We start from the raw sequence: 24,690 nt of genomic DNA, 5'->3' as shown, positions 1-24,690 counted from the left end.
ATTGTATTCATGATCTTTGTAGAGGAACTCTTTGGTATACCGTATACAGCCAATATAGATTTCTTGTTCCCTATTTACTTGTACAATTTTTCATCAATAAAATTTCATATTAAAAAAAAAGTTAATTTTTTCATATACGAATGTGTCTGATGGCTTCACTGGATGGAGATATTAACAATTGATTTTTCTTTGGTTTCTCTTGATGATAATATCTTTCTTACAATCTTATGTAGTTCTTTATCATGTGTGGTGGGTTAATTGATCAGTAATATTGCTAAAAGTATAATTAAGTAACTAAGAGCTTTGATGATGTTGTTGTTGTTGTTTTTTTTTTTTAAATTTTCCCTGCATGTTTGGACCTTGTGGTTTGTCTTGCTTCAGGTGATGATTGATTTTCAAGCAGCTGAGAGGCAGAGACTTGAAGAACCTGCTTCTGAAATTGGTCTGGAGCCTTTGTGTGCAATGGTTTGTGAGTTATTTGATCATTTAGCCAGGGACAATCTTTGGCGCTTGCATTGAAATAGCTTATCATATGTTTCTCTATTGACATTTTGTACATTTTAACAAAAATCTCCTGTTGTCATCGTGTACAGGTTAACAATAATCTGCGCTGCTATGATCTTGCAATGGAGCTAAGTAATAGCACCATGGAAGCTCTTCCACAAAACTATGCTGAACAGGTTATATTATTATCAATCTGAGTTCTTTTCTCATTTTTTGTTTTTTTTTTTTGGGATAAATAACATAAGAACTTTTATTAAAAATTAGCTAACCTAAGTACATTGGAAATGTACAGTGGCAAAAAATTAAGAACCTAGATTACTTATGTGCTTCCACAAGGAAACACCATGTGGCTCATTGGACACGTTAGAACTCCAACCACCCCTAGAACAACCATACTTTGTAGCTATAACTACCATCCAAAGTGAATCTGTTTCCACACTCCATAACAACTTCCTTAATAAGGAAGTATTGAAGTGGATAAGACTTGTATTACCCAAACCACCTGACTGTATTGGATAACAAACAGTGTTCCAATTAACCAGGTGATATATATATATATATATATATTTTTTTTTTTTGATAAATAATAAGATATATTGATATAAAGGGGACACCCTAGTGCACAAGGAGTGTACAAGGGAAAAGAAATCAAATACAAAAATTGCAAGAGTCTAGGCAATCAATAAAAGAGGGGAAAGATTTATCTTGCAAAGCAAACAACCAATCCCTTAAAGTTCTAAAAAAGAGAAGCTTGAGGTCTGGAATAGATTTCTCAGTATCTTCAAAACATCTACTATTCCTCTCCCTCCAAAGACACCACAATAAGCAATGAGGAATGATGGACCAAATATAACCATTTCGATGACGACCAAAGCTGCCTTGCCAACACCATAACAGCCCCAGAACAGTGTGCGGCATAACCCAAGAAACTCCAAAAAGGCCCAAAACCATAGACCATAGATCCGAAGCAAAAGGACAATGAAGAAATAGATGGTCAACCGATTCACCATTTTTCTTACACATGTAGCACCAATCCAGAATCCACACCTTCTTTTTACATAAATTATCAATCGTCAAGCATTTTCCTAAAGCAGCATTCCAAACAAAGAAAGCTACTCTAGAGAGAATCTTCTGCTTCTAAATACTTTTCCAAGGAAACCCAAAGAAAGCGGTGCCAGCTAAAATTCTATAATAATCATTAACCAAGAAACCCTTAACTTTGCTAGGAATCCAACACATTTTATCCTCACCTCGCCCCCTTATATGCGAACCATAAATAGTTACCATGAAGTCGGACATAGCCTCTAGATCCCGAGCATGCACACTCCTAATGAATCTCACATCCCAAAAGAGGACACCATTAGTGGACATCATAAGCTCAGCCACACTGGCATCCTTATTCCTGCAAAATCTGAACAAGTCTGGATATCTAACAGCAAGAGAAGTCTCTCCACACCACCGGTCTTGCCAAAACTTCACTCTAGACCCATCACCAATATCATACAGAATATGGCGAGAGAAAGAAGGCCATCCCTGACTGATATTTTTCCATAAACCAACACCATAAGGTCCAATCACAGCTCTGGTAAACTAGCTTCCCCACACACATCCATACTTCATCTCTATCACTTGCCTCCAAAGGGCATCTTCCTCAACCCCAAATCTCCAAAGCCACTTCCCAAGTAAAGCTTCATTGAAAAGTCTTATCTTCCTTATCCCTAAGCCACCCAAAGAAATAGGAGACAAACAGTAGCCTATTTAACCAAATGATATTTTACTTCCCCAATAAGGCGCTTCTTGTTTAATTATTTGATTTGGTTTTCTTTGTGAGTTTAGTTAGTTGGGCTTAGTTGCCAAAGCCCAATGAGTCATATATGACTAATATTTAACCCTAATATGACTTTGGCTCCTTGGGGTTTGATAATTAAGTCTAAACTAAATAACTAAACTCACAGATAAACCCCACTAAAGTAAAGAAACCCAAAATAAGACCCGATGGACCAATAGCACATCCCACGTCCAAACACAAAAAGATTTCAGAATTGCTCCTTACACTTAAATAAAATTGGCTTCTTGTTACTTACATTATAAATGACAATTATCCCGCTGTAGATCCATCCCAATCCCACACAAATTTGGGAGTACAGTCCCATATTTGTCCCATTTAAAAAGTCTCATCCTTAAACTTAAACTTGTCCCATCCCTTTTGATTTTTTTGTAAACTATTTTTCAACCCAAGAGTACCTTCATTCTAGTCCCATAATTTAATTTCAAATTACACAAAACCAATAGTCATTACTTCAAACCCACCCACATCCACACGCACACATTTATTTATATGTATGTATGTATGTATGTATGTATGTATGAGCAATGAATTATAGCTCAATTGGCACGTCCTTCTCTTATAATAATGAGATGGAGGGTGAGGTCATGGGTTGAAAATCCAGTAGGTGCTTGTGCAGATTACCAATAATAATAATAAAAAAAATATATGTACATGCTTTCTTAATATAGGTAGTGTGGAAGTTTGATTAGAAAGATGAGCAGCCTAAGTGTAGATGTTCTACTAAGGGTTTTAAATAATTAGAATTGAATATCATCAAGAAACCTACAAGAGATAGAGAAGAGACATCGCCAATTACATTCGACCACTCTCACAAATTTATATGGATTTATGCTCAGAATTAGATAATTAGTGCCATTGAAAGTACAGTTGTTTCTCTGTCCAAATTGTTCACATAAGGCAGAGTAGGGTGATGCTCTAAATTGGACCATTTCTATTTCTTATAAAAAATTAAGGAAAAAAAAAAGGGTTTTGAATCTTTAGCATAATCCATGTACTCAGAATAGATCCAAAATTTAATTGCATAGATGTATCTAAGGAGAATTCACTTCGCAGCAACTATTCCCTAGATACACATGTTGCGATATTTTATTTCATAATTGAATTAATTTAAAAAAGACTAAAGTTAAGGGTTTATCAATCGGTAATTTTGCTATGATACCCAACCAAAGTGCTACTGCGATACCAATATAAAAGATGGTTTTTGCTACTGGACGACGAATATGCATTCCTTGCCAACAAAAAAATTAACAATTTTTTTTAATATGTAAGAATTTTTATTAAAAAAGTGCAACAAAGGGATCAATCCTAACATTGGGGCATAACAAAAGGTACACCAATAATCTGTTATCTAACATTTAAAATCCATCTACATAATCAATTTGATAAGGAATGACAACTAGTCTATTTTACAGTAGCTAGCGTTTCCTATCAAAAAAGAATGACAGCTAGTGTATTTATTTATTTATTTCTTCCTTTTATTTTTGTAGTTGACTTGAGCTCCTTTATAAAGATCTTCTACTCCCCCCCCCGGTTGACTTTCTTGTTTGGCCTTTCTTATCTTTTTGTATTGATGTAATTTTTAAATGTTATTGTAAAATAAATGCAAAGCCTTTTTCCTTTTTTCATATATAGGTTAATTTTGAAGACACCTGCAAGGGTTTCCTAGAGTTTGCAAAGGTATGATCACATTTGAAGGTTTTATTATATATTTTTTGGTGTATTTTCCTTCTAATTTCGCATGGATCATGCCCTACATGGTATATCTTTGTAATTCTATTACTGCATGATATATTTAAATGCTTTATCATTAGACTTCCATGTGAATTGTACTTCATCATAAAGCTTAAAATTTATGTTATCCCTTACAATATATCTCATCACATATGGTTGGGAATTACACCACTTTCCACTCTTTTCTCAAACAAGATGACAATGCACCTATATGTGTGTGTGTGTGTGGGGCGGGGGGTTGAACCAAAGCTGCCCCCGTGGGCTTGAGCTGAATAGGAATAACTGAAAAGATATTCCCGAGGTAAAGATCCATAGCTATAGGCAATTGCACATCAAACCTAATTCTGTGATAAGGTACTTAATCACATAAGCTCACATGACATATGTGCCATGGCCTTGTACTTGGCGACCAGACTAGATTTGAAATGCAACCATAATTGTTTTGTAGTTAATATTTTACAAAATTGTGTATTTTTTCATGCTTCATAAAGTTGTTATATGTGCTGTTCATGATATACTAGCATACATTGTATATCCTGATGGCTTAATGTGTTTGAAATAGATCTTCAGAACTAATATTTAAATTCTGCGTTGATGATAGGAAGCTGTTCAGCAAACAGTTAGTGTAATATTTGAAGATCCAGGAGTGCAGGAGTTACTTGTAAACCTTTATCAGAAAGGTAAATTATTTTTACCATTTGTGGTTCCTATTTTACCATATCTGAAGATCCAGAAGTGGGACTTACTATTAAGCTTTATTAGAAAGGTCAAGTAGTCTTTACCATTACTTGTCTGTTATACAATAGAGATCAGCTTTGTTTGATATTTTCCATGTGTTCATTGTCCTAATGATGATAGAGCTAGATGAGGGTTTTGGGAGCAATTGGCTGGGGTATGTTCATGGTAGACCACTCTCCAATTATTTTGGATTTTTTTTTTTTTTTTTTTTTTGGGTGGGGGGGAAGGGTGGTGGGTGGTATGCATCAAGGGAAAGGCCTTTTAGGTTCCAAACCATGTGACTAAATTCAGAAGGACTTTTGGATAGCATGCAACAATGGTTTGGTTTTTAGTTTCAAAAGGATTCCATTACTGTTTTAGGTGGGAAGCTCAAGGGGCTGAAGCTACATCTTAAAAGGTGGAATAAAGGAGGTCATATATTGATTTGCTTGTTAAGAAATGTGCCCCTGTAGAGGTGATTAGACACTTGTTAGTATGGGTGGTTCAAAATTAGCCAGAAAAAAAAATTTTTAGTGGAGAAGATAGCGGAAACTCCCTGTTACCAGTGATCATTAGAAGCCTCGAATGGTGGAGAAGATAGCGGAAACTCCGAGATTCGATCATACTAAGTCGTTAGCAATAGAATATCCGGTTGGCAAACCACGTGATCAGGTGGTGGAAGATGATTTTCAGGTCGGTAAAGCTTGGCCGACAGTCGTGGGTGCTGCGAAAGGGAGGTTTCGGAGCATTAATGTGGGGAAGAAATTAGAGGAGAAAATTCCGGCAATGAATAAAAGCAGATTTCCTTTAAGATTTAATTTGAATTCAAATGACATTAATGCTGGGAAGGGGCGAGAAATCAGGAACTCACGCTGGACAGGGGAAGGATTGGTTGTGGAATTGAAGGAGAATGGAAGAAGGCGTGTTTCATGGGATTGTGCCAGGGGAGGATTTCGTAGCTTTAAATGGGTAGCACAGGGAATTAAAGCTCCACCTCCTGAGTATGTAAGTTTGGGCCTAAAGGATTTGGAAGCCCAAAACACCTTAGTTGGTGAGACTAAGGACTCTTTGGGCCCATGTGAGACTAGCCCGTTAGTGTTTGAAATTGGTGAATGCTCTGAGCCTGGTTTCAGCCAAAATCTTTCAAGCCCGAAAGTGATTGAGGCTGAAAATATATTGTGTCCTTCAGCCCCAAAGCCAGACATACCTGGAAAGTCTCTTACGGAACATGAGAGCTCTGTTTTTGGGTCAACGACAACTGAAATGTCTACAACGGTAGCAGAGATGTCCATATCAGTGCCAGTGGAACTCAACAATAGCGACGGTGATGCTCAGGAGATGTCAATCAGCCAGGTCCAGCTTCCTGTTTTGCCGGTTTTGACAGCGGTGGAGTCCCGGTCTTCTCCGGTTGAGTCACAACTCACAAGTGGGGTGTGAAGGAAAGGTTGCTTCGGAAATTGTTGAAATTGTCTTCTCCGAGGAGGGGACCCATAATTCTCGTCCTACGATTAGGGAGTTGGTTGGAGATTTGGATAAGTCATGGGGTAATTCTAAAGATTGGATGCTGGAATTGCGTGATGGTAGGCAGATAGTGATTCCACTGTCGCTTTATCGGTCTCCAGATAATGGGTCTCTAGATAGCGGGTCGGAGTGCTCAATCATTGAAGGAGAAGTTGTACCAGGTAATAACTCTATTGCCAGTGAGGGCCAAATTGTTAGTTAGGCAGATGAGTGTGATGGTGTGTTAGATTCTTTGTCTGTTGTTACTGGGTCAGAGGATGAGCTGTGGGAAGTTGATGTAAGGTCGATGACTTGGGAGAGAGATGGGGAGCCTCTAGTTGTGGTACCTTTGGCCACTGAAATTCCTTTGGAGGATGAACACAATATAGTGAAGGAGTGTGGGTGTGAGGAGAAAGTTGATAGCAAACAGTTATCACAGTGGGTAACCAATCGGATTAAGGCGTTTAGGAAATCTGTGGGGACTTTATTGGAAGGCTTTGAGGAGCAAATTACGGGTCTGTTGTTAGCCTTAGAGGCCAGGAAAAAGGATAAAAAACGGCATGAGGTAGATAGTCAGAAGAAGGTGATTAAATCGGGACAAAAGGGTCATCGAGAATTGAAAAACTTAACGACTTCTTTGAACGTTGAGTATGGGTCAGCTAAGAGAAGGAGTATTAGTAGTGAGCGGGCTGTGGTGTTGTATCAATGAATGTGAAGATTATTTCTTGGAATGTTAGAGGGTTGAATGAGCAGGATAAAAGGCTTTGGGTCATAAATTTGATTAGGAGTTGGAGGCCAGATATTGTATGTCTTCAAGAAACTAAAATGGAATTGATAACCAGAGTTGTGATTCGAAGTCTGTGGGGTGGCCAACATGTTGATTGGTCATATTTAGGTTCTTGTGGAGCTTCTGGAGGGGTGTTACTGATGTGGGACACACGGGTTGTGGACAAAGTGGAGGAAGCAGTGGGACGTTTTTCAGTTTCTTGTAAGTTTAAAAGTGTGGTAGATCAGTTTGTATGGGCATTTACTGGAGTTTATGGTCCTAATCTAGCAGGTGACAGAAGGTTTTTATGGGGGAATTATCTGGGTTGAGCAGTTGGTGGAATGTGCCATGGTGTGTGGGAGGTGATTTTAATGTGGTAAGATTCCCTTCCGAACGTGCTGGTGCTACTGCGTCTACTGCTGCTATGCGTGAGTTTTCTGAGTTTATTTCAGAGCAAGGTCTGATTGATATCCCGTTGGAAGGGGGAACTTTTACTTGGTCTAATTCTCGTGAAGTTGCATCGAAGGCTAGGCTGGACAGATTCTTATTCTTTCCAGATTGGGAGGATAAGTTCCCTACTGTTTGCCAACGAAGAATGTCGAGACTCTTATCAGATCATTTTCCGATTGTCTTGGAAGGTGGATCCTTTCATAGGGGCAGGAGGCCGTTTCGATTTGAAAATATGTGGCTTAAGGATGAGGGTTTTGTGGAAAGGGTGCGATCTTGGTGGGAATCTTATCATTTGCATGGGGCTCCGAGTTTTGTGTTGGCTAACAAACTAAAGCTTCTAAAACATGATTTGAAAAAATGGAATGTAGAGGTTTTTGGTAATGTAGAAGAACGGGGGAAACAATTGTGGAAGGATCTTAGTGTTCTAGAGACTATTGAGGATAGTCGTGGTCTAACAGAAGAGGAAAAGTTGGAGTTGGAAAGGATCCGAGGGGAGTTAGAGAAAGCTTCTCTTTTTGAAGAAATTTGTTGGAGACAGAAATCTAGAGTTCTTTGTATTAGAGAAGGTGACAGGAATACTAAGTTCTTTCATCGTGTAGCCAATTCTCATAGGAGATTTAACTCCATTGATAGGCTTATGGTAGATGGAGAATTGTCTTCAGATCCGGAGGCCATAGCAGAGTGTATCTCTCGTTTTTATAGGCAGCTTTATTCTGAAAATGTGACCCATAGACCTGTCCTAGATGATGTGGAATTCTCTAGAATCTCGGAGGAAGATGCTATTTGGTTAGATAGGCCTTTTGATGAGGATGAGGTGTTTGGAGTGGTTAATGGGTTCAATGGTGATAAGGCTCCTGGTCCGGATGGTTTTTCCATGGCTTTTTTCCAGTCTTGCTGGAGTGTTTTGAAGAAAGAGATTATGGATGTGTTCCAAAATTTCCATACTCAAGCTGTGTTTGAAAAGAGTCTTAATGCCTCATTTCTTGCACTTATTCCTAAAAAGGTTGATGCTATGGAGGTTAAGGATTTCCGGCCAATAAGTTTAGTTGGTGAGATTTACAAGATTATTTCAAAGGTGTTGGCTAATCAGTTTCGAAGGGTTGCACATGGGCTTATTTCAGATTCGTAGAATGCCTTTGTGAAAGGTCGACAAATTTTGGATTCCATCCTAATTGCTGCTGAATGTATTGATAGTAGACTGAAGACAGGGATTCCAGGGGTGTTGTGTAAGTTGGATGTGGAGAAGGCGTATGACCATGTGAATTAGGGTTTTCTGATGTATATGCTCCAACGTTGTGGGTTTTCAGAGAAGTGGAGAAAATGGATAATGTATTGCATTTCTACAGTTAAATTTTCCATTCTGATTAATGGTAGTCCTTCAGATTTCTTTGGCAGCTCTAGGGGGATTCGGCAAGGGGATCCTTTATCCCCGTTGCTATTTGATGTTGTCATGGAGGCTTTGAGCCATATGTTGGATGTGGCTGCAAATACTGGACAGTTGTCGGGATTTTATGTAGGTAATACGGCTGGTATTTCGATGATGGTGACTCACCTCTTATTCGCAGATGACACCCTTATTTTTTGTGATGCTGTCCCTAATCAGTTAGTTATTTTAAGGGAGATATTGACTAGATTTGAGGAGGTTTCAGGTTTAAGAATTAATTTGGGGAAATCAGAGATGATTCCAGTTGGAGATGTGCACAATCTAGATGATCTAGTGGGATTATTAGGATGTACACATTCTTCCCTTCCTTTTAAATATCTGGGCCTTCCTTTAGGTGCAAAATTCAAGGAGCTCTCAGTATGGAATCCTATTTTAGAGAAGATGGAGTGGAGACTAGCAGGTTGGAAGAGGCTTTATCTATCTAAAGGGGGTAAGGTAACTCTTATTAAAAGTACTCTTTCCTCCTTACCTACTTATTTTCTTTTCATTCTTCCTATTCCAAGGAAGGTGGCTAATCGCATTGAGAAATTACAAAGAGATTTTCTTTGGAGTGGTATTAGTGGTGATTCTAAATTAAACCTAGTGAAATGGGCTGAGGTTTGTAGGCCTGTGCAGGTTGGGGGGCTAGGTATAAGACGTTTGAGAAGTTTTAACTCTGCCTTGTTAGGCAAGTGGTTATGGAGGTATGGTATAGAGACAGATGCTTTATGGAGGAAGGTTATAGAGGCGAAATATGGGAATGTTTGGGGTGGTTGGTGCACGAAAAAGGTGACAAGTGCATATGGTGTTAGCCTTTGGAGGTATATTAGAAGTGGCTGGTTGATCTTTTCTAAACTCCTACGGTATGAGGTGGGGGATGGTACTAGAGTGAAGTTTTGGAAACATGTGTGGTGTGGGGATTGTACCCTCAAAGAGGCTTTTCCAGAACTTTACTGTCTTAGTAGGGCAAGAGATGCTTCGGTGGCAGAGGTGATGGGTTGGTCTGGTGGGAGGATTCATTGGGATGTTAGATTTCGTCATCCACCTCAGGATTGGGAGCAAGAATCTTTTGATCGGTTTATGGGCATTGTCTACTCTTCGACTGTGAGGGGGGTTGGCCCTGACAAAGTTTGTTGGAAAACAGCTAGGAGTAGAGGTTTTGAGGTTAGAGGATTCTATCTTTCTTTCTGCCCTCCTACTCTTACTTCTTTCCCTTGGAGAATGGTGTGGCAATCGAAGGTTCCTACAAGGGTAGCTTTTTTCTCATGGTCTGCTTCCTTAGGTAAAATCCTTACAACAGATAACCTTCGCAAAAGGCGTATTATTGTTCTTGATTGGTGTTATATGTGTAAGAGGTGTGGGGAGTCGGTGGATCATCTTCTTCTTCATTGCCCCATCGCTTTTGAGCTGTGGTCTTTGGTGTTTTGTTTATTTGGAATTCACTGGGTTATGCCACATAAGGTAATTGAGGTGTTTGAATCTTGGCAAGGTAAGTTTGGGCGTCACCGCAATATAGGCCTTTGGAGACTAGTGCCGCATTGTTTGATGTGGTGCATTTGGAGTGAAAGGAATGCTAGATGTTTTGAGGGATGTGAACGGTCCTTGCTAGAGATTAAATCTTTTTTCTGTCACACTCTCCTTGCTTGGAGTGTGGCTTTACCGCATTTTACTTGTTCTTCCATTCCAGTTTTATTTGATCATTGTAATTTTGTTTCTTGATTTTTGCCCCCACAGTACATCCCCAATGTACTCGGGTTGGCTACTTTTTTAATAAAATTTTTCGTTATCTATCAAAAAAAAAAAAGTTCAAAAAAATGAAGAAAATAAGTTAAGGGAACACATTGACTGAAATTTAAAAAAATATTAGATTGGTTTAGGGAAAGTTCCACTTTTTATCAGGTTTAATTTTAGGGATGGCAATAATTCTGTTTTTACCCAACTTATGATTTATGGTGCGGAGATCTTAGATACTCTTATTTCTGGGATTGTTAGAAATTACAATAGACAGACAATTGAGATGTAACCATAGCATGTCATATGCGTTGTTCTAATGATGATTCACATTGGAATCCAGCATATTCATGGGCATTATTGGACTGCATTCTTGAATCTGTTCAACATCTCTTTGATTTGCTTTACGTGGCTGAGTTAATTGGAGTGGGGATGAATCAGATAGAATGCTACTGTCAAGTGTTAACACAATCATCTAGGGCCATGCCCCATGAAGTGGAGGTTACTAGTTCAAAAAAAGAAAAAGAAAAAAAAGAAGAAGAGGAACATGAAATAGAAGAGGGGCAGGTTAATTGTCCCTAGAACTCCATTTGGAAGGCAAAAGCCTGCAAAAGGTGGCTCTTTTAGTTTGGACAGCAACACATGGTAAAATATTGACAGTCGATAATCTCAGGAAGAATAGCAAGATTATAACTGACTAGTGCTGCTTGTGTAAAATGAGGGGACACAGTGAACCACTTTGTTCTATGGTCATAAGTATTCTCTTTGTTTGGGATTTGTAGAGTTGTTAGTACAAACACAGTGGTTGGGTAATTGGAATGTTAGTATGTATCAGAGTAGCATCATTTTGGATTTCTACACCTCTATGCCTTATGTAAAGTATTTGGAGGGAGAGCAAGGTTAGGACCTTTGATGGGACTAGATATGACCAATATTTTAACTCAATACATCTGAGGTGGTTTTTCGATTCGATGAGGACAATTGAGAGATCTTGTTCTTCATCTTTCTTGGAATTTTAAATCCTTTAAATTTTAGATCTTTAGTCTTTACTTTTGTGTTTTCTCTTTATACCTCCCATATTTAACCTCCAATTTTTATTCTGAATTGAATTTGGTCTGAACCATTTAAAACACTGGTAGGACCAGAAAAGCAATGAGTTGCTACAGTTCACATGACCTGGCTTCTTTTGTTTTTTTTTTTTTGGTACAGAGCATTAAAACATCTCATAATAAGTGATTGGGATTTGATACCTAAATGGTGGAACTATGCTATCTTTGCATGTTTGTCAAACTTTAGCTTTTTTATACCCTTAATTTACAGAGGCTTATAGCCTAATAGAGAATAAACAAAAAAGGGAATTTATTCCCTTACGCATTGAGGTTATATGATTGTGGACAGCTGCCAAAAATCAGAATTTTAATTTGTAAATGTCAATATTTTTTCTTGCCAATCTTATCTAATATATATATATATATATATATATTTGCAATCAACAATTAAGATTTTTCAGACATTAGAATGTCACTATGGCTTGATTGCAGTCAGCCTGACCCTTTGAATATTTTCGACAGTCACAAGTTGGTTGTGTAATGGGCCCAATGGCCTCTGCTGCATCAATCTGTATGTTGTATCAGGCTTCAATTGGGTGGTCCAAAATGTATTATTGCCTTTAATTGTCCTCATATTTATAAGTTTATATACCTCAGTTCTAAATATGCGTACTAAGTGTAGGCTTTTTTGTTAATCATATGAAAGGTGGTTCTGAGAAGAAACTGGAAGCTCAAGGGTATTTCCATGGTGCTCTTCTCATTAAACATGGCTTTCTGCTAACTACTTAGGTTCCATTTGAGGTTCCATAGAGATTGTGGTCTTAGTGATTTGTCATTTATTATGGGTGGCGTTCGTTGCTTTTTTATTGAATCCAAACTTTTTCAATTGGTGGTAGAGGAAGGGGGACGGTATTTTTCTTTAAGGATTTTTGAGCGGAGTAGGTACTTCATGAAGTCGGTCTTCATGGGTAAGAATGTGGCACAATGGTTGATGAAGAGTATAGAACAGATTGTCGTTGGGTTCAGTCCAAAGTATTTTTATACGTTCAGGGAAGGTGATTTAGCCTACACCCTCCAATGGAGCTCCAATTCTTTTGGCTTGTTCCTACTGCTGATTGAATTTAAAGTTGGCGGGTCTAGGAGGTCCATTATTATTCCAGTAGGTAGAGCAAAGAATGGCTGGAGGGTTTTTGGGTTAGAGTTAGGGAAGATATTGGAACCTGAAAACCATGTGAATGGTGGGACTGGGCAATTGAAATTTGTGGCTTAGCTTCATAAGGATTGATCGAGGGTTCAACCTTTTAAATCTTTTGCCGACACGGTGCGTGGGCATCAAGTGCAAGTAAGGGGCAGAAATCAGCCTTATCGGTTAAGCGCCCATGATAAAGGGAAATGGTTGTTAGGGGATAATAAGGGGGAGAAGCAAAACCTGCCGAGCGAAACGGTGGTGAGCTTAGCAGGTTTGGTGACTTTAGGAGGTACAAAAGTGGGTTCTCAGCGTAGTAAAGAAGACTTTAATTTTGGAAAGATATATCCGGTAGGAAATAAAAGGAGATTTCTGTTGAATTTCAAATCAAATTGGACTGAACATGTTTATGGAAAAAAACGTGAACTGAGGAAGTCAGATTGGACAGGAAAAAGCTTGTCTATAGAAGTGAATGGATGGGGAAGGAAAAAGGAGTGTGACATGGAAAAAAGGTGGTCTGAGGAGTTCTATTTGGGTTTCAAGGGGTTAGAGGGATCACGTGGTGGGTTCTTCTAGTGTATCACGGGTTCACAAACCTGTGGTGGGCTTAGACCAAGATGGTACTCAAGTGGGCCTTCCAATGATCCCTTTTCCAGAGCCCACCGGCCCATCTAGGATGGAAGAGGGTGTAAGCCCATTTGTGGGTGACCTGAGACTTTTAAATAAGGAAGCCCATGCATCAGTGATGTCCAAAGCACCTTACACAGCCTCGGATGCTCAGGACGTCAAAGGCGCTGATGTTTTTCTCGCTGAGTAGTCATCGGTGCCACCGGTAATGGCCGGCACAGTGAGACAACATGCCTACTGAAGACCTCCATCATAACCAGAAACATGGGAGATAGTGGGTCCCCTTGTCTTAATCTCCTCGAACTCCCAAAAAAATCAGCTTGAGACCCATTAAACAAGACTGAGAATTGGACAATGGATATGCATGTGCGGATCCACCTACACCACCTCACCCCAAATCCCATTCTCTTCAACAAATCAAATAAAGCCTCCCAGTTCACATGATCATAGGCTTTCTCAATATCTAATTTACAAATAATACCCGGAATCTTACTCTTCACCCTACTATCAACACACTCATTAGCAATGAGGAATGAATCAAGAATCTGTCTACCACCCACAAAACTGTTCTGAGACTCAGATATCAACTAATCCAAAACCTCTTTCAGGTGGTTTGCCAATACCTTGGCCAAAATCTTGTAAACACTCCCCACCAAACTAATAGGTCTAAAATCTCGAATATTGAATGCACCATTCTTCTTAGAGATTAAGGCTATGAAGGTAGCATTGAGAGATTTTTCAAACTTACTGTGTAAATAAAACTCTTCAAACACAATTAAGACATCTCTTTTCACAACTCCCCAACAATGGTGAAAGAAAGCCAAAGAGAAACCATCAGGACTAGGGGCTTTATCTCCTTCCAACTCTTTGAGAACTCAAAGAACCTCTTCTTGTTCAAATCTCCATTCAAGCCAGTCCCTCTCCAACCCCTCTATTTGATCAAACTCCAAACCTTCCACAAAAGGCTTCCACTCCTCTGACTCCTTGTACAAGTTTTATAAAACTGTACCTCTTGGTCTGCCATATTAGATTCGTCCTCATAGATAACCCCATTCACCTCCAACATGCTAATATGATTATACCTTCTCCGAGAATTGGCCACCTTGTGGAAGAATTTGGTATTGTTATCTCCTTCCTTAATGTAAAGCATCCTCGATTTCTGTCTCCATGAGACTTCTTCCAATGAGAGAAGGTTCTGTATTTGAGATCTCAACATAGCCCTCTCACCTAACTCCACTTCAGAAAGGCCATGCTCCCCTTCCTTAACATCCAATAATTTCAAAGCCTCCCAACAATTCTTTTTTCTGACGCTCTACATTTCCAAACTCACTCCAGTTCCATTGAATAATATCTTCCTTCAATGCCTTCAGCATCTTGCCAAGTACGAAACTGGGAGTGCCTGAGAAGGAATATCGATTCCACCAAGAATGAACCCTATCTTTGAACCCATCTGTCTTTAGCCACATGTTCTCGAACCTAAAAGGACTTTTCCCTCTTAATATCCTTCCTGCCTCCACTAATATGGGGAAGTGGTCTAAAATAGGACGAGGTAAAACCCGTTAGATCACATCCGGATAGTGATCCTCCCAATCATGAGAAACTAGAACCCTGTCTATCCTAGACATCAAGGGCTGATCCGAACCACTCGACCATGTATAACTCCCTCCTTTCAATGGCATATCTATCAAGCTAAGCTCCTCAATGAACTTAGAAAAATTCTCCATAGCTGGGGTAAGTCGTGACCCCCCCCCAACCATGTACTTGGGAAACGAACAATGTTAAAATCTCCTATGTAACACCATGGGACTTCCCAAAGTTGCTAAATTCCCATCAGCTCATCCCACATCTGCCCCCTCAAATTATTATCATTCGGGCCATAAACCCCAGAACATGCCCAAATAAAACCATCCCCCAGACCCTGCCACTGAACTGATACGGAAAATTGACCCACCAGTACCTCCAACTTTTCCAAAGCCCTCCTATCCCACATCATCAAAACCCCACCAGCTGTCTGATCTGCATCCAATGCTACCCAGTCTACGTAGGGACAACTCCACAAGCTGCAAATCAGTTGTCTATCCATGCCCGCAAGCTTAGTTTCTTGAAGGCAAACAACATCACAATTCCATTCTTGTAATAAATTTCTAACTACCAAATGTTTCCGCGCATCATTCAAACCTCGAACATTCCATGACACCATTCTCAACTTCATTGAAACTGTAAACTCCCTAATTCACCTACAGTAATGCAATCAAAGAAAAGAAAACTATCTCCCTTCATAATTAACCGAAGAAATCAAATTCCTCAGCTTCCTCTTCCCTTTATCCTTGGAGACAGCTTTTCGGTGGGCAGCATTCCTGTGCACCAGATTGGCCGCCTCAATCTCTGTCTCAAGTCTTTGTAGTATCATAATACACCTCTTGTCATGTCGGCCCAAAGAAAGCCCCATCATCTTACTGAAACCGGGGAGTTTACGTTTCACCCAATTAGAAACATTCAATGTGTTATCCAACCTCTTCACCTCAGTGTTACTATTCAATTCAGCCATCACAACCAACCCCAGAGGATTAAAAGTCATCAAGGGGGAAGAGCTATCCACATCACTTAGGTCCTCATCGACCTTAGTCAATGCCAACATCGGCTGGTTAGTCTAATGGGGTGTGTCTATCCCCTAAATATCACAAGCACCCTTAACCCGACCACCTTCAACTCCACCCGAAACACCCAATTCCTCAATCCCAACTCTCGGTGGACTCAGAACGTAATTGGATAACACAAGACCTTTTAATGCCTTGTCACCCTAAGTTTCTGCCTTACCCAGTGTGATCTGAGGCCCATTGGTGCTATACCCAATAGAAAAAGGACACTCTGCCTCTGCCGATGTCTCCGTAAGGCTACCCATAAGCTCAGTTGGAGAAACAAACATTGTATTTGTCCTTGTGGTGTGGAATGGAGCTAGATCGGCCCTATCTAGTGTCGCCGGTGAGTCCCCGGCATGAAACCCATCGGAAAAAGGATCACGGTTCATCGTCACTGCCTTCGCAGGACAAAATTTTATCACAGATTGGTTAACTACTTTTAACAAAGCCTTACTAGGGAAGTGGTTATGGCGGTTTGGGATTAAGGAGACAAGGCTTTAGAGAAGAGTTGTAGCTCTCAAGTTTGGGGAAGAATGGGGGGGATGGACTTCCAAGCTAGGTAGAGGGGTATATGGGTGTGCCTTGTGGAGAAGCATCCGCATGGGGTGGGAGGAATTTAGCAAAAATATTCGCTTTGTGGTAGCGGTGGGAGAGAGAGTTAAGTTCTGGATAGATCAATGGTGTGGGGATTCTCCACTTCAATTGACATTTTCGAGTGTGTATGGGACTGCTTCCAATAAAGAGGCATCGGTGGCCTCTTCTCTTGAACGGCTGGGGATAGAGGAATGGAGAAGCTGGAATGTTCATTTTATCTGGAGACCAAATGATTGTGTGGATGAATTTCTCCGTACTTTGGGTTCAAATCTACCTCCTACTGAGAATGGAGATCGTATGCGATGGAAGTTGACAAAAAATGGGGATTTTTATATCCGTTCGTTTTACAATAAGTTGAGAAACCCTATGCCTATTATTTTTTCTTGGAAAGGTGTTTGGAAGGTTAAGGCTCCTCAACGTGTTTCCTTCTTCGTGTGAACTACTGTATGGGATAAGATCCTTATAGGTGACAATTTGAGGGGTAGAGGGATGGTTTTTGTTGATTGGTTTATCACGTGCTGTTGTAATGGGGAGATGGTGGATCATTTGTTACTTCATTGTGGTAAGGCTTATTGGTTGTGGAGTTTGGTGTTTAGATCTTTTGGGATTTCTTGGGTCTTGCCAAGATTGGTTGCGGATACTCTATTTGGTTGGTGGAATTGGCTTGGAAAGCATGTGTCTAGCATTTGGAATTTAGCTCCATTATGCTTGATGTGGTGTATTTGGAGGGAGTGAAATAGGAGGACATTTGAGGACATGGAAAGTTCGGATGACCAGTTATGGGCCTCTTTCAGTGGCTTTCTGTTTGACTGGTCTAGAGCTTTGGGACTCACCTCTAGTGATTCCCTCCCTTTGTTTCTTAGCTCTCTCTGTAATTAGTATCCTTTCCTTTCTTTTTTCTTTTTTCTCTTTCTTTCCCATTGTACTTTTCTCTCTGCCTTATGTTTTTCTGCATTAGGTAGTTTCTTGAATATATATCTTTATTACTTATCAAAAAAAAAAAAAAAAAAAACCGTACTGAGTTTTCTTTCACCTTAAATTGAAGGAAATTTCTCCCTGATTGAAAGGACAAATGCATTGTCCAAAATGACGTGGACAGAGACTGAGAAAAACAAAACCATACATTGCTAAGGACCTAACAGCGGATATTGTTGTGATTGGTGTAGAATTGTGCAAAAGTGTCCACATGCACATCCCCATGTAATTAGAATAAGTTGTTATTGGGTCAAGTTCAGTTTGTCTAGGGGAAAAATAGATTAGGTAGGCAGAAGGCAGTGTCTCTAGAACATAAGCTAAGCTATCACTGAAGTAAAGATTTCATGATGGATGTCATTATGTACAAGAGACAACCAGACCATCAGTGGATGCATGTAGGGGGAAAAAAAGTGATTCAGGCTTTTCATAGTATTCATGCGGAAGATTTGGAAGCGTCCCAGTAGATTAAAAGTCTTAAGAAATTTATGTCTGTTATGTTTCAATAACTTGACAATTTTGAGGATTATCAAAAAAAAAAAAAAAACTTGACAATTTTGAGTATGTGCCCAATATATCCCATGGAACAACTTGATACATATTGCTTCAATGTTAATTAATTAGTGATTTCAAATCATGCAATCATTGATTTTCTGATGCAATTTGTGCACCTGTTAATGATGAAACTGTTTTAGTTGGAAATGACTTCATCGATTTTCTTTCTCTCTCTTTAAACGACTGTCTTAGTATCTGAGTTGGGTTTTCACCTTTTGCATGTTCCAGAGTGGTGTGAAGGACAAGTTACGGAGTCCCTGGTTGCAACATTTGGTGATTATTTTACAGATGTGAAAACGTGAGTGTTCTTCTCTGACTTACAAATATTTTTCTAGGTTTCAGTACTGCAGGCTTTTGTTGGTTCAACATACATTTGCGTACTTTTATTGTTTTCAATTAAAAGTAGTGTTTGACATGGACAGGATTACAGCCTTTAGTTTGTTTTCTTCTTCTATCTTATGGCCATCAATTATCCTTGATAATTTTGTGTGCATTGGGATGGCATTGTAAATTAATTGTTTCTTCTAAATAGTTTTATTCTAGAGCATCACTTTATATGGAGATGGGACTGCCAACCATTTGAGGTGGTTGGGGACCAACATACAGATTAAACAACATATTTGATTGGATTTCCTACATGCCTTCTTTTGTCTTCAATAAAAAAGAAAGCTTGGAGTTAACTTAGTTGGTTTTATTTTTAAATGAAATAGAAAATTTAGTACGATAACCAATTAAAAGGGGATGAAATGTTGGATGATATAGTTCTCCTAGTTCTTGCTTGAGTATAATATTTAGGTTGATTTTGTCTCCACCAAATTCTCTGATTGACAGCAGGAGTAATGAATAGCTGATCCCAAATATCACACAAAACCAGTTTAAAAGTTACTTCATGTTATTAAATATGTGTTGTACCGCATTGATCTTAAGATATTCTGTAGTTTCCTATCTTCCCAAGATAGCAGTGATAGTATATGCCTTCTATTTCTGAAGGTTTGCGTTATGATGAAAACCCTATTTTAGTTTGATTTAATCCAACTCTAGTCTTTCTATATTGATTGAATGTAATTGAGGCATCAAGATATTGGGGCCTAGTCTCTCCATTAGATTTTGTCCCAAGTAGAGTTTGATTTGATCCAACTCTACATGTAAAATGCTTGTGCCTGAGTCTTCCTTCTATCCGATTTGTTTTAAATTAACCCAAAAATCACTTATTAATTTGCCTTAAAATTGCTTGAGTATCACCAATTTTTGGAACTCTGGCTTATTTTTAACAAAATTTGTTGTTGCAGAATACAGATTAAGGTTTTTATACTTTGGTTTGGTATTACCGTATTATGATGATTATGGTACTGCTGTGTCTCACATAAAAATAAGACATTTATTTTTGCATGTTATATTGGGTATTTAAGGTACATTGAAGAAAGATCATTTAGGAGATTCGTTGAAGCTTGCCTGGAGGAAACAGTGATTGTTTACGTTGATCATCTTTTAATACAGGTTTTTATTTCACATTGAAAAGACTGTGCTTTTGTTTGTACTCCCCTGTAATTTATATAGTTATTTTTATTTTACAACATGATGAACCTAATGATGCTTGTGACTTTAGAGAAACTATATCAAGGAAGATACTATAGAACGGATGAGGCTGGATGAAGAAGTTCTTATGGACTTTTTTAGGGAATATTTGACTGTTTCTGTAAGTACTGAATATGTTTTGGAAGTGTTTGGGTGGTTTTTTGAAAAGTCTCCTTATTTTTTGAAGTGAATTCCTATCACAGAGAATTTTATTTATTTATTTTAATTCTTGGTTAAATTTATCTTTTAATTTCTTCCGATGCTTCTTTATTCTAATTTTCCTCACTTGGGTTGCAGAAAGTTGAAAACAGAGTCAGGATAATGAGTGATTTAAGAGAACTTGCTTCAGCAGAGAGCCTGGATACCTTCACGCTCATTTACACAAATATTCTTGAACATCAACCTGACTGCCCGGTAATCTATTTTATTAATGAAGAAATTTGAGTTTTCCATCGCAATTTTGTTACTGGAAATTTCAAAATGCACCTTTTAAGTAAACCAATTAATCTTTTGAGGTTATTAGAATAATTTAGTAATCTAAATATAAATAAATTATATATTTAGAGACCATGTCATCCACTTTCTCCCCTACTTATTATTAATAAACAATACGGTGCTCCTAGAATTATCTTCTGGTTTACTTTATTATTATAAATCATGGTTTATCCGTCAATTGGGTCAGTGTTTCATTATTCTCTTTTAAGTTAATGCTAATTTCCTGCCATAGAAGATAAGGCATAGAAATCTTGACCTCTTCTAAAGTACCTGAAGATTACAGATTCTTCATTAATTAATTATCGATATTTTCCTCTTGCAGCCTGAGGTTGTTGAGAAACTTGTTGGTCTACGGGAAGGCATACCGAGGAAGGATGCAAAGGAGGTATGCAATGTTTTAGTTCTTCTTCTCAGCTTTAAATCATAGATGTAGTGTTGGATGCTAAAATATGAGAAATGAGTTTCCTTACGGTGTATTATGATGTCTGATGGAGACCAAAATTACTTCATAGTACTTTACAGGACGATCCTAAGTAATGGTGCAAATCACTGCCTCATGAGATGTGTACTGCTTTATAAATGTTACAAGGACCATGTTTACTAAGTTATATGGGTATAAACCACAATAGAATATATTCCATCTATATATCTTATGTTGAACATATAACCTTGGGGCATTTTACATCCTCCATTAATTTAGGGAGTACAGTTACCCAAAGTTCTATAGTAGAAATTTTGACCTACAGTGACTTGGAGCTATAATTGTCTCGTGTTGCAGAGTTTAAAATTTCTTTGCTTTTGTTTCGTTTCCCAATGTTGCTTCGGAGAAAATACTTGAGTTCTGCCCTCTGTAGGCTTGATATTTCTGTTATTTTTTCAAACAGGTAGTACAAGAGTGCAAAGAGATTTACGAGAATTCTTTTGTTGATGGAAACCCCCCTAAGGCAGGATTTGTTTTCCCAAAAGTGAAGTGCTTATCAGCTTCCAAGGGATATCTATGGCGAAAGCTGACTTAGTAATGCAATTTTGATACCCGTAACCTGTGTTTGGATCGGGAAGACTATACTGTTGCTGTATAGACACGTAATCTCTTTTTGATGGAAAGGTCACATTTGTATTGATTGCTTCTATAAATAGTGAATATTGCTTCTATAAATAGTGAATAGTCTTTGGATCAGAAAGACAATGCTGTTTGTTGTATAGAGCTGTAAATCTTATTCTTTTATCGAAAGGTGATATTTGTATTATTTTTAATTTTATTAATAGTGAAGAGTCTTTTCTGTCCTGTGCATGCTGTTCCCTCTCTCTCTCTCTCTCTCTCCCTCGTACATGAAATTTAAGTTGTATAAAGTTTATTTAATAACTCACATGAAAACGTTAGGAATCTCTGTGAAGGCTGATGAATTTATATATTTTATCTCTGGATTCCTGTAGCCTTCTCTGATATAGGTTCGATAAGAGGGAGAAGTATCCACTTGACAATTGGTTTTGCTAACTGGTCAGAGATAGCGACTAATCTGATATGGTATTTTATCTAGGCAGCATAGTCAGATAATCTGTCAGACGCCCTTTTTGGGATTTGTTGTTATTATTGGGAACTGTTTGATCTATAAATTCTTTCTGTTCATCTCTTTACAATTTTAGAAAGGTCTTTCAAGGCAGTGTTTTGTCAATGGAAAATCAAGGAAAATTAACAAATTAAAAAATCGAGTATAATTATACATGTAATAAAAACTTTTCAAAACCTTGAAAACATGTTATCGGTTGGAAAATATTTTAATATAAGCTTTGTCATAGCCGGGACTTTACTTCAAGCTGGGTAATTTGGCACAATAGTTGAAATTCAATAGTTCGAAAAAACTGAATGAGTTCAGTTCTAAACCAATTTTGAAATATGAATGGACAACTGCAAAATTGTATTTTTAGACAGTTTTCTGAACTCAATTTTAAGTTATTTTGGTTTATAATAAGGTTTTTTTTTTTTTTTTTTTTTTTTTTTTTTTTTTTTTCTGGATTAAATAAATGGTAATTAATTGGTCCATATATATATATATATATATATATGTATGTATGTATGTATGTATGTATTGATTATTTAAGGATTAGGTTATATATGTCCTTTCACAGTTTCTTTTTTGTTAGCTAAGAGCATTTGTGGTAGTGGTATAGCTATTTTAGCTCCACCAAAATACCAAAAAGGGCCACGCAGCAAAGGAGCCGTAGCAATAATTTTTAGCTGAATTGCTACAGTGCACATCTATCTATAGATGTGCACTGTAGCAGTCATCTATTAAAAAAAAAAAAAAAAAATTTATTCAGCACTCCCGATTAAAATAATGCTTGGTTGTTTATTTTTTTTCATTCTTTTCTTCTTCATCTCATCGTCCTCTCTCTCATCACTCTCAAGCTCCCATCTCTCCATCTCACCTCTCTAAAACTATCCGGTTCACTCTAAAGTAACTTTTGGTGGAGTTAAAAAAGCCAAATTTTTAGCTCCACTGCTGTGGATGCTCTAAGAACATTTATGGTCTATCTAAATTAGGGGGAGAGAAGGAGGGCTGAGGGGAGTAGAGTAGAGTACAACAGGTATAAATCGTAAAAAGTTGAAAGCAAAAGATTGGAAGTCATGAAAATATGGTAGCAACAATGCGTTCAACATAGAAAGCTCTCTCTACTCTCTAAAGCGTAAAAAATGATTTGCCCGTCTCAATTCTTCTTTGCTCTTCCCAGAGAAGAGCGTGAAGTCTCAAGTCTTCCCACGCATACAAATTCTCTTAGCAAGTGTGAAATAAATGTAGGTAACACAGATTAAGAATGCTCTGCATAAGAAAAATCACGCTTCCTCAATATACTTTGATTATTTAAAAAACGCTATTTGACAAGCTCGCTCAAGGGGGCTTCTTGCTTAAAATGGTCCAGCAAATAAGTGAAATCTCTAGTTGAGAGGGCTTCTTCAAAAGGAAATTCTCTATTTAGCTCCAAACTTTTTTTTTTTTTTTTTTTTGGTCCACAAAATTATATCCTCAATGCAAATTACATTGTCAAGAATATTTTTCCAACCTAAATCCTAACAAATTATAGAATGGTAAGCATTTGAAGCTTTTCATTGTAAACAATTGCACAATTAGCACGGGTGGACTTGGAAGGTTTTAATTTATTGGCATGCAACTCTTTCTTTAAATATGTTTTAGTATAGGCTACACATGATAGGGGTAGCCCTCCCTTCCATGGATTGAATAACACCAAATTGAACCTAAAAAAAAGAAAGATTTACCACTCAACAAGAAGGCCAGTAGTCTCTACTTTTCTTTTATTCTCAATACATAATATATATTCTACTCAAATGTTGGTAAGAAACAACTCTTAACAATGTTTTTCTCAAAGTTTTAATAGCAATTCTTCATAGACTCTTCCAATACATCGGTACCTTCTAAACTGCCATACAAAATTGTCAAAGAGAATCTTAAAATAGGAATAGTTCGTAAATTACAACCAAAATTCAATTTTGAAGGCGCCAAAATCAAGCACTTCTTTGATTCAATTATTTGCATGGAATTTATTTTAAAAAAGAAGAAAATTATCTAATAATATATTTTCTTGCACACAATGTGTTTGTAAATGAATCTCTACATTCCAACTGGGGAGAAAAGGATCTCTGCATATATATATATTTTTTTGAGGGCTTTGCTAGGTGCACATTTGAAATACACATATAATGCACGTATGGCCAGGCTGGTCATCGACTATTGCCAGCTCAATTAATAAAAAATGCCACGACATTAAAAACAAAGAATAAGAGTGCCACCTAAACAGAATACAATCAGCAATACTTTTTTTTTTTTTTTTTTTTTTGAGAAACCAGACAACAAGCCTGGGCTTTTATTGAAGAATAAAAACAGAGTGGGGGCTGCAAAATCAGAATGGGGAGTGGACAGATGATCAAGAGGGTATTGAGACCATAATTTTAGAATACTTAGCAAATATCTTCAAGTCAGACTTTCCTTCCAACTTTGCAGCAAGTTTGGGTGCAATATCCCCTAGGGTCACTTCAGACATGAACAACGAGCTCTTGGCAGAGTTTAAGGCAGAGGAGGTTTGGAAAGCATTGAAGCAAATGCATCCAACAAAGGCGCTATGCCCTGACGGTATGTCACCCTTATTCTTTCATCAGTATTGGGATGTCGTTGGCTTTGACGTTATCAGTTGTGTGTTGGAAGTCTTAAATTCTGGTGTGTTGCCCCGTGAGCTTAATGAAACCTATATTTGTCTCATTCCGAAGGTTGCTTCCCCCCAAAAAAATCACTGAGTTTAGGCTTATAAGTTTATG

General features: G+C 38.0%; 1 protein-coding gene across 1 annotated transcript; it reads left to right on the top strand.

Annotated features, from left to right (window-relative positions):
- Window positions 1-294: 294 nt before the first annotated feature.
- On the top strand, window positions 295-21,647 carry LOC126725547 (exocyst complex component SEC6-like). Its single transcript, XM_050430329.1, has 10 exons — window positions 295-465; window positions 594-680; window positions 3,986-4,030; window positions 4,686-4,764; window positions 18,522-18,591; window positions 19,703-19,790; window positions 19,900-19,989; window positions 20,166-20,282; window positions 20,686-20,748; window positions 21,248-21,647. Exons 1-10 carry the CDS (start codon window positions 307-309, stop codon window positions 21,377-21,379), a joined length of 930 nt encoding a protein of 309 aa, XP_050286286.1. The 5' UTR covers window positions 295-306; the 3' UTR covers window positions 21,380-21,647.
- Window positions 21,648-24,690: the final 3,043 nt, after the last annotated feature.

The sequence above is a fragment of the Quercus robur genome, chromosome 5 (genome assembly GCF_932294415.1).
Source record: "Quercus robur chromosome 5, dhQueRobu3.1, whole genome shotgun sequence".
NCBI classification, from domain to species: Eukaryota; Viridiplantae; Streptophyta; class Magnoliopsida; order Fagales; family Fagaceae; genus Quercus; species Quercus robur.
This window is presented reverse-complemented; position numbering and strand designations above follow the sequence as displayed.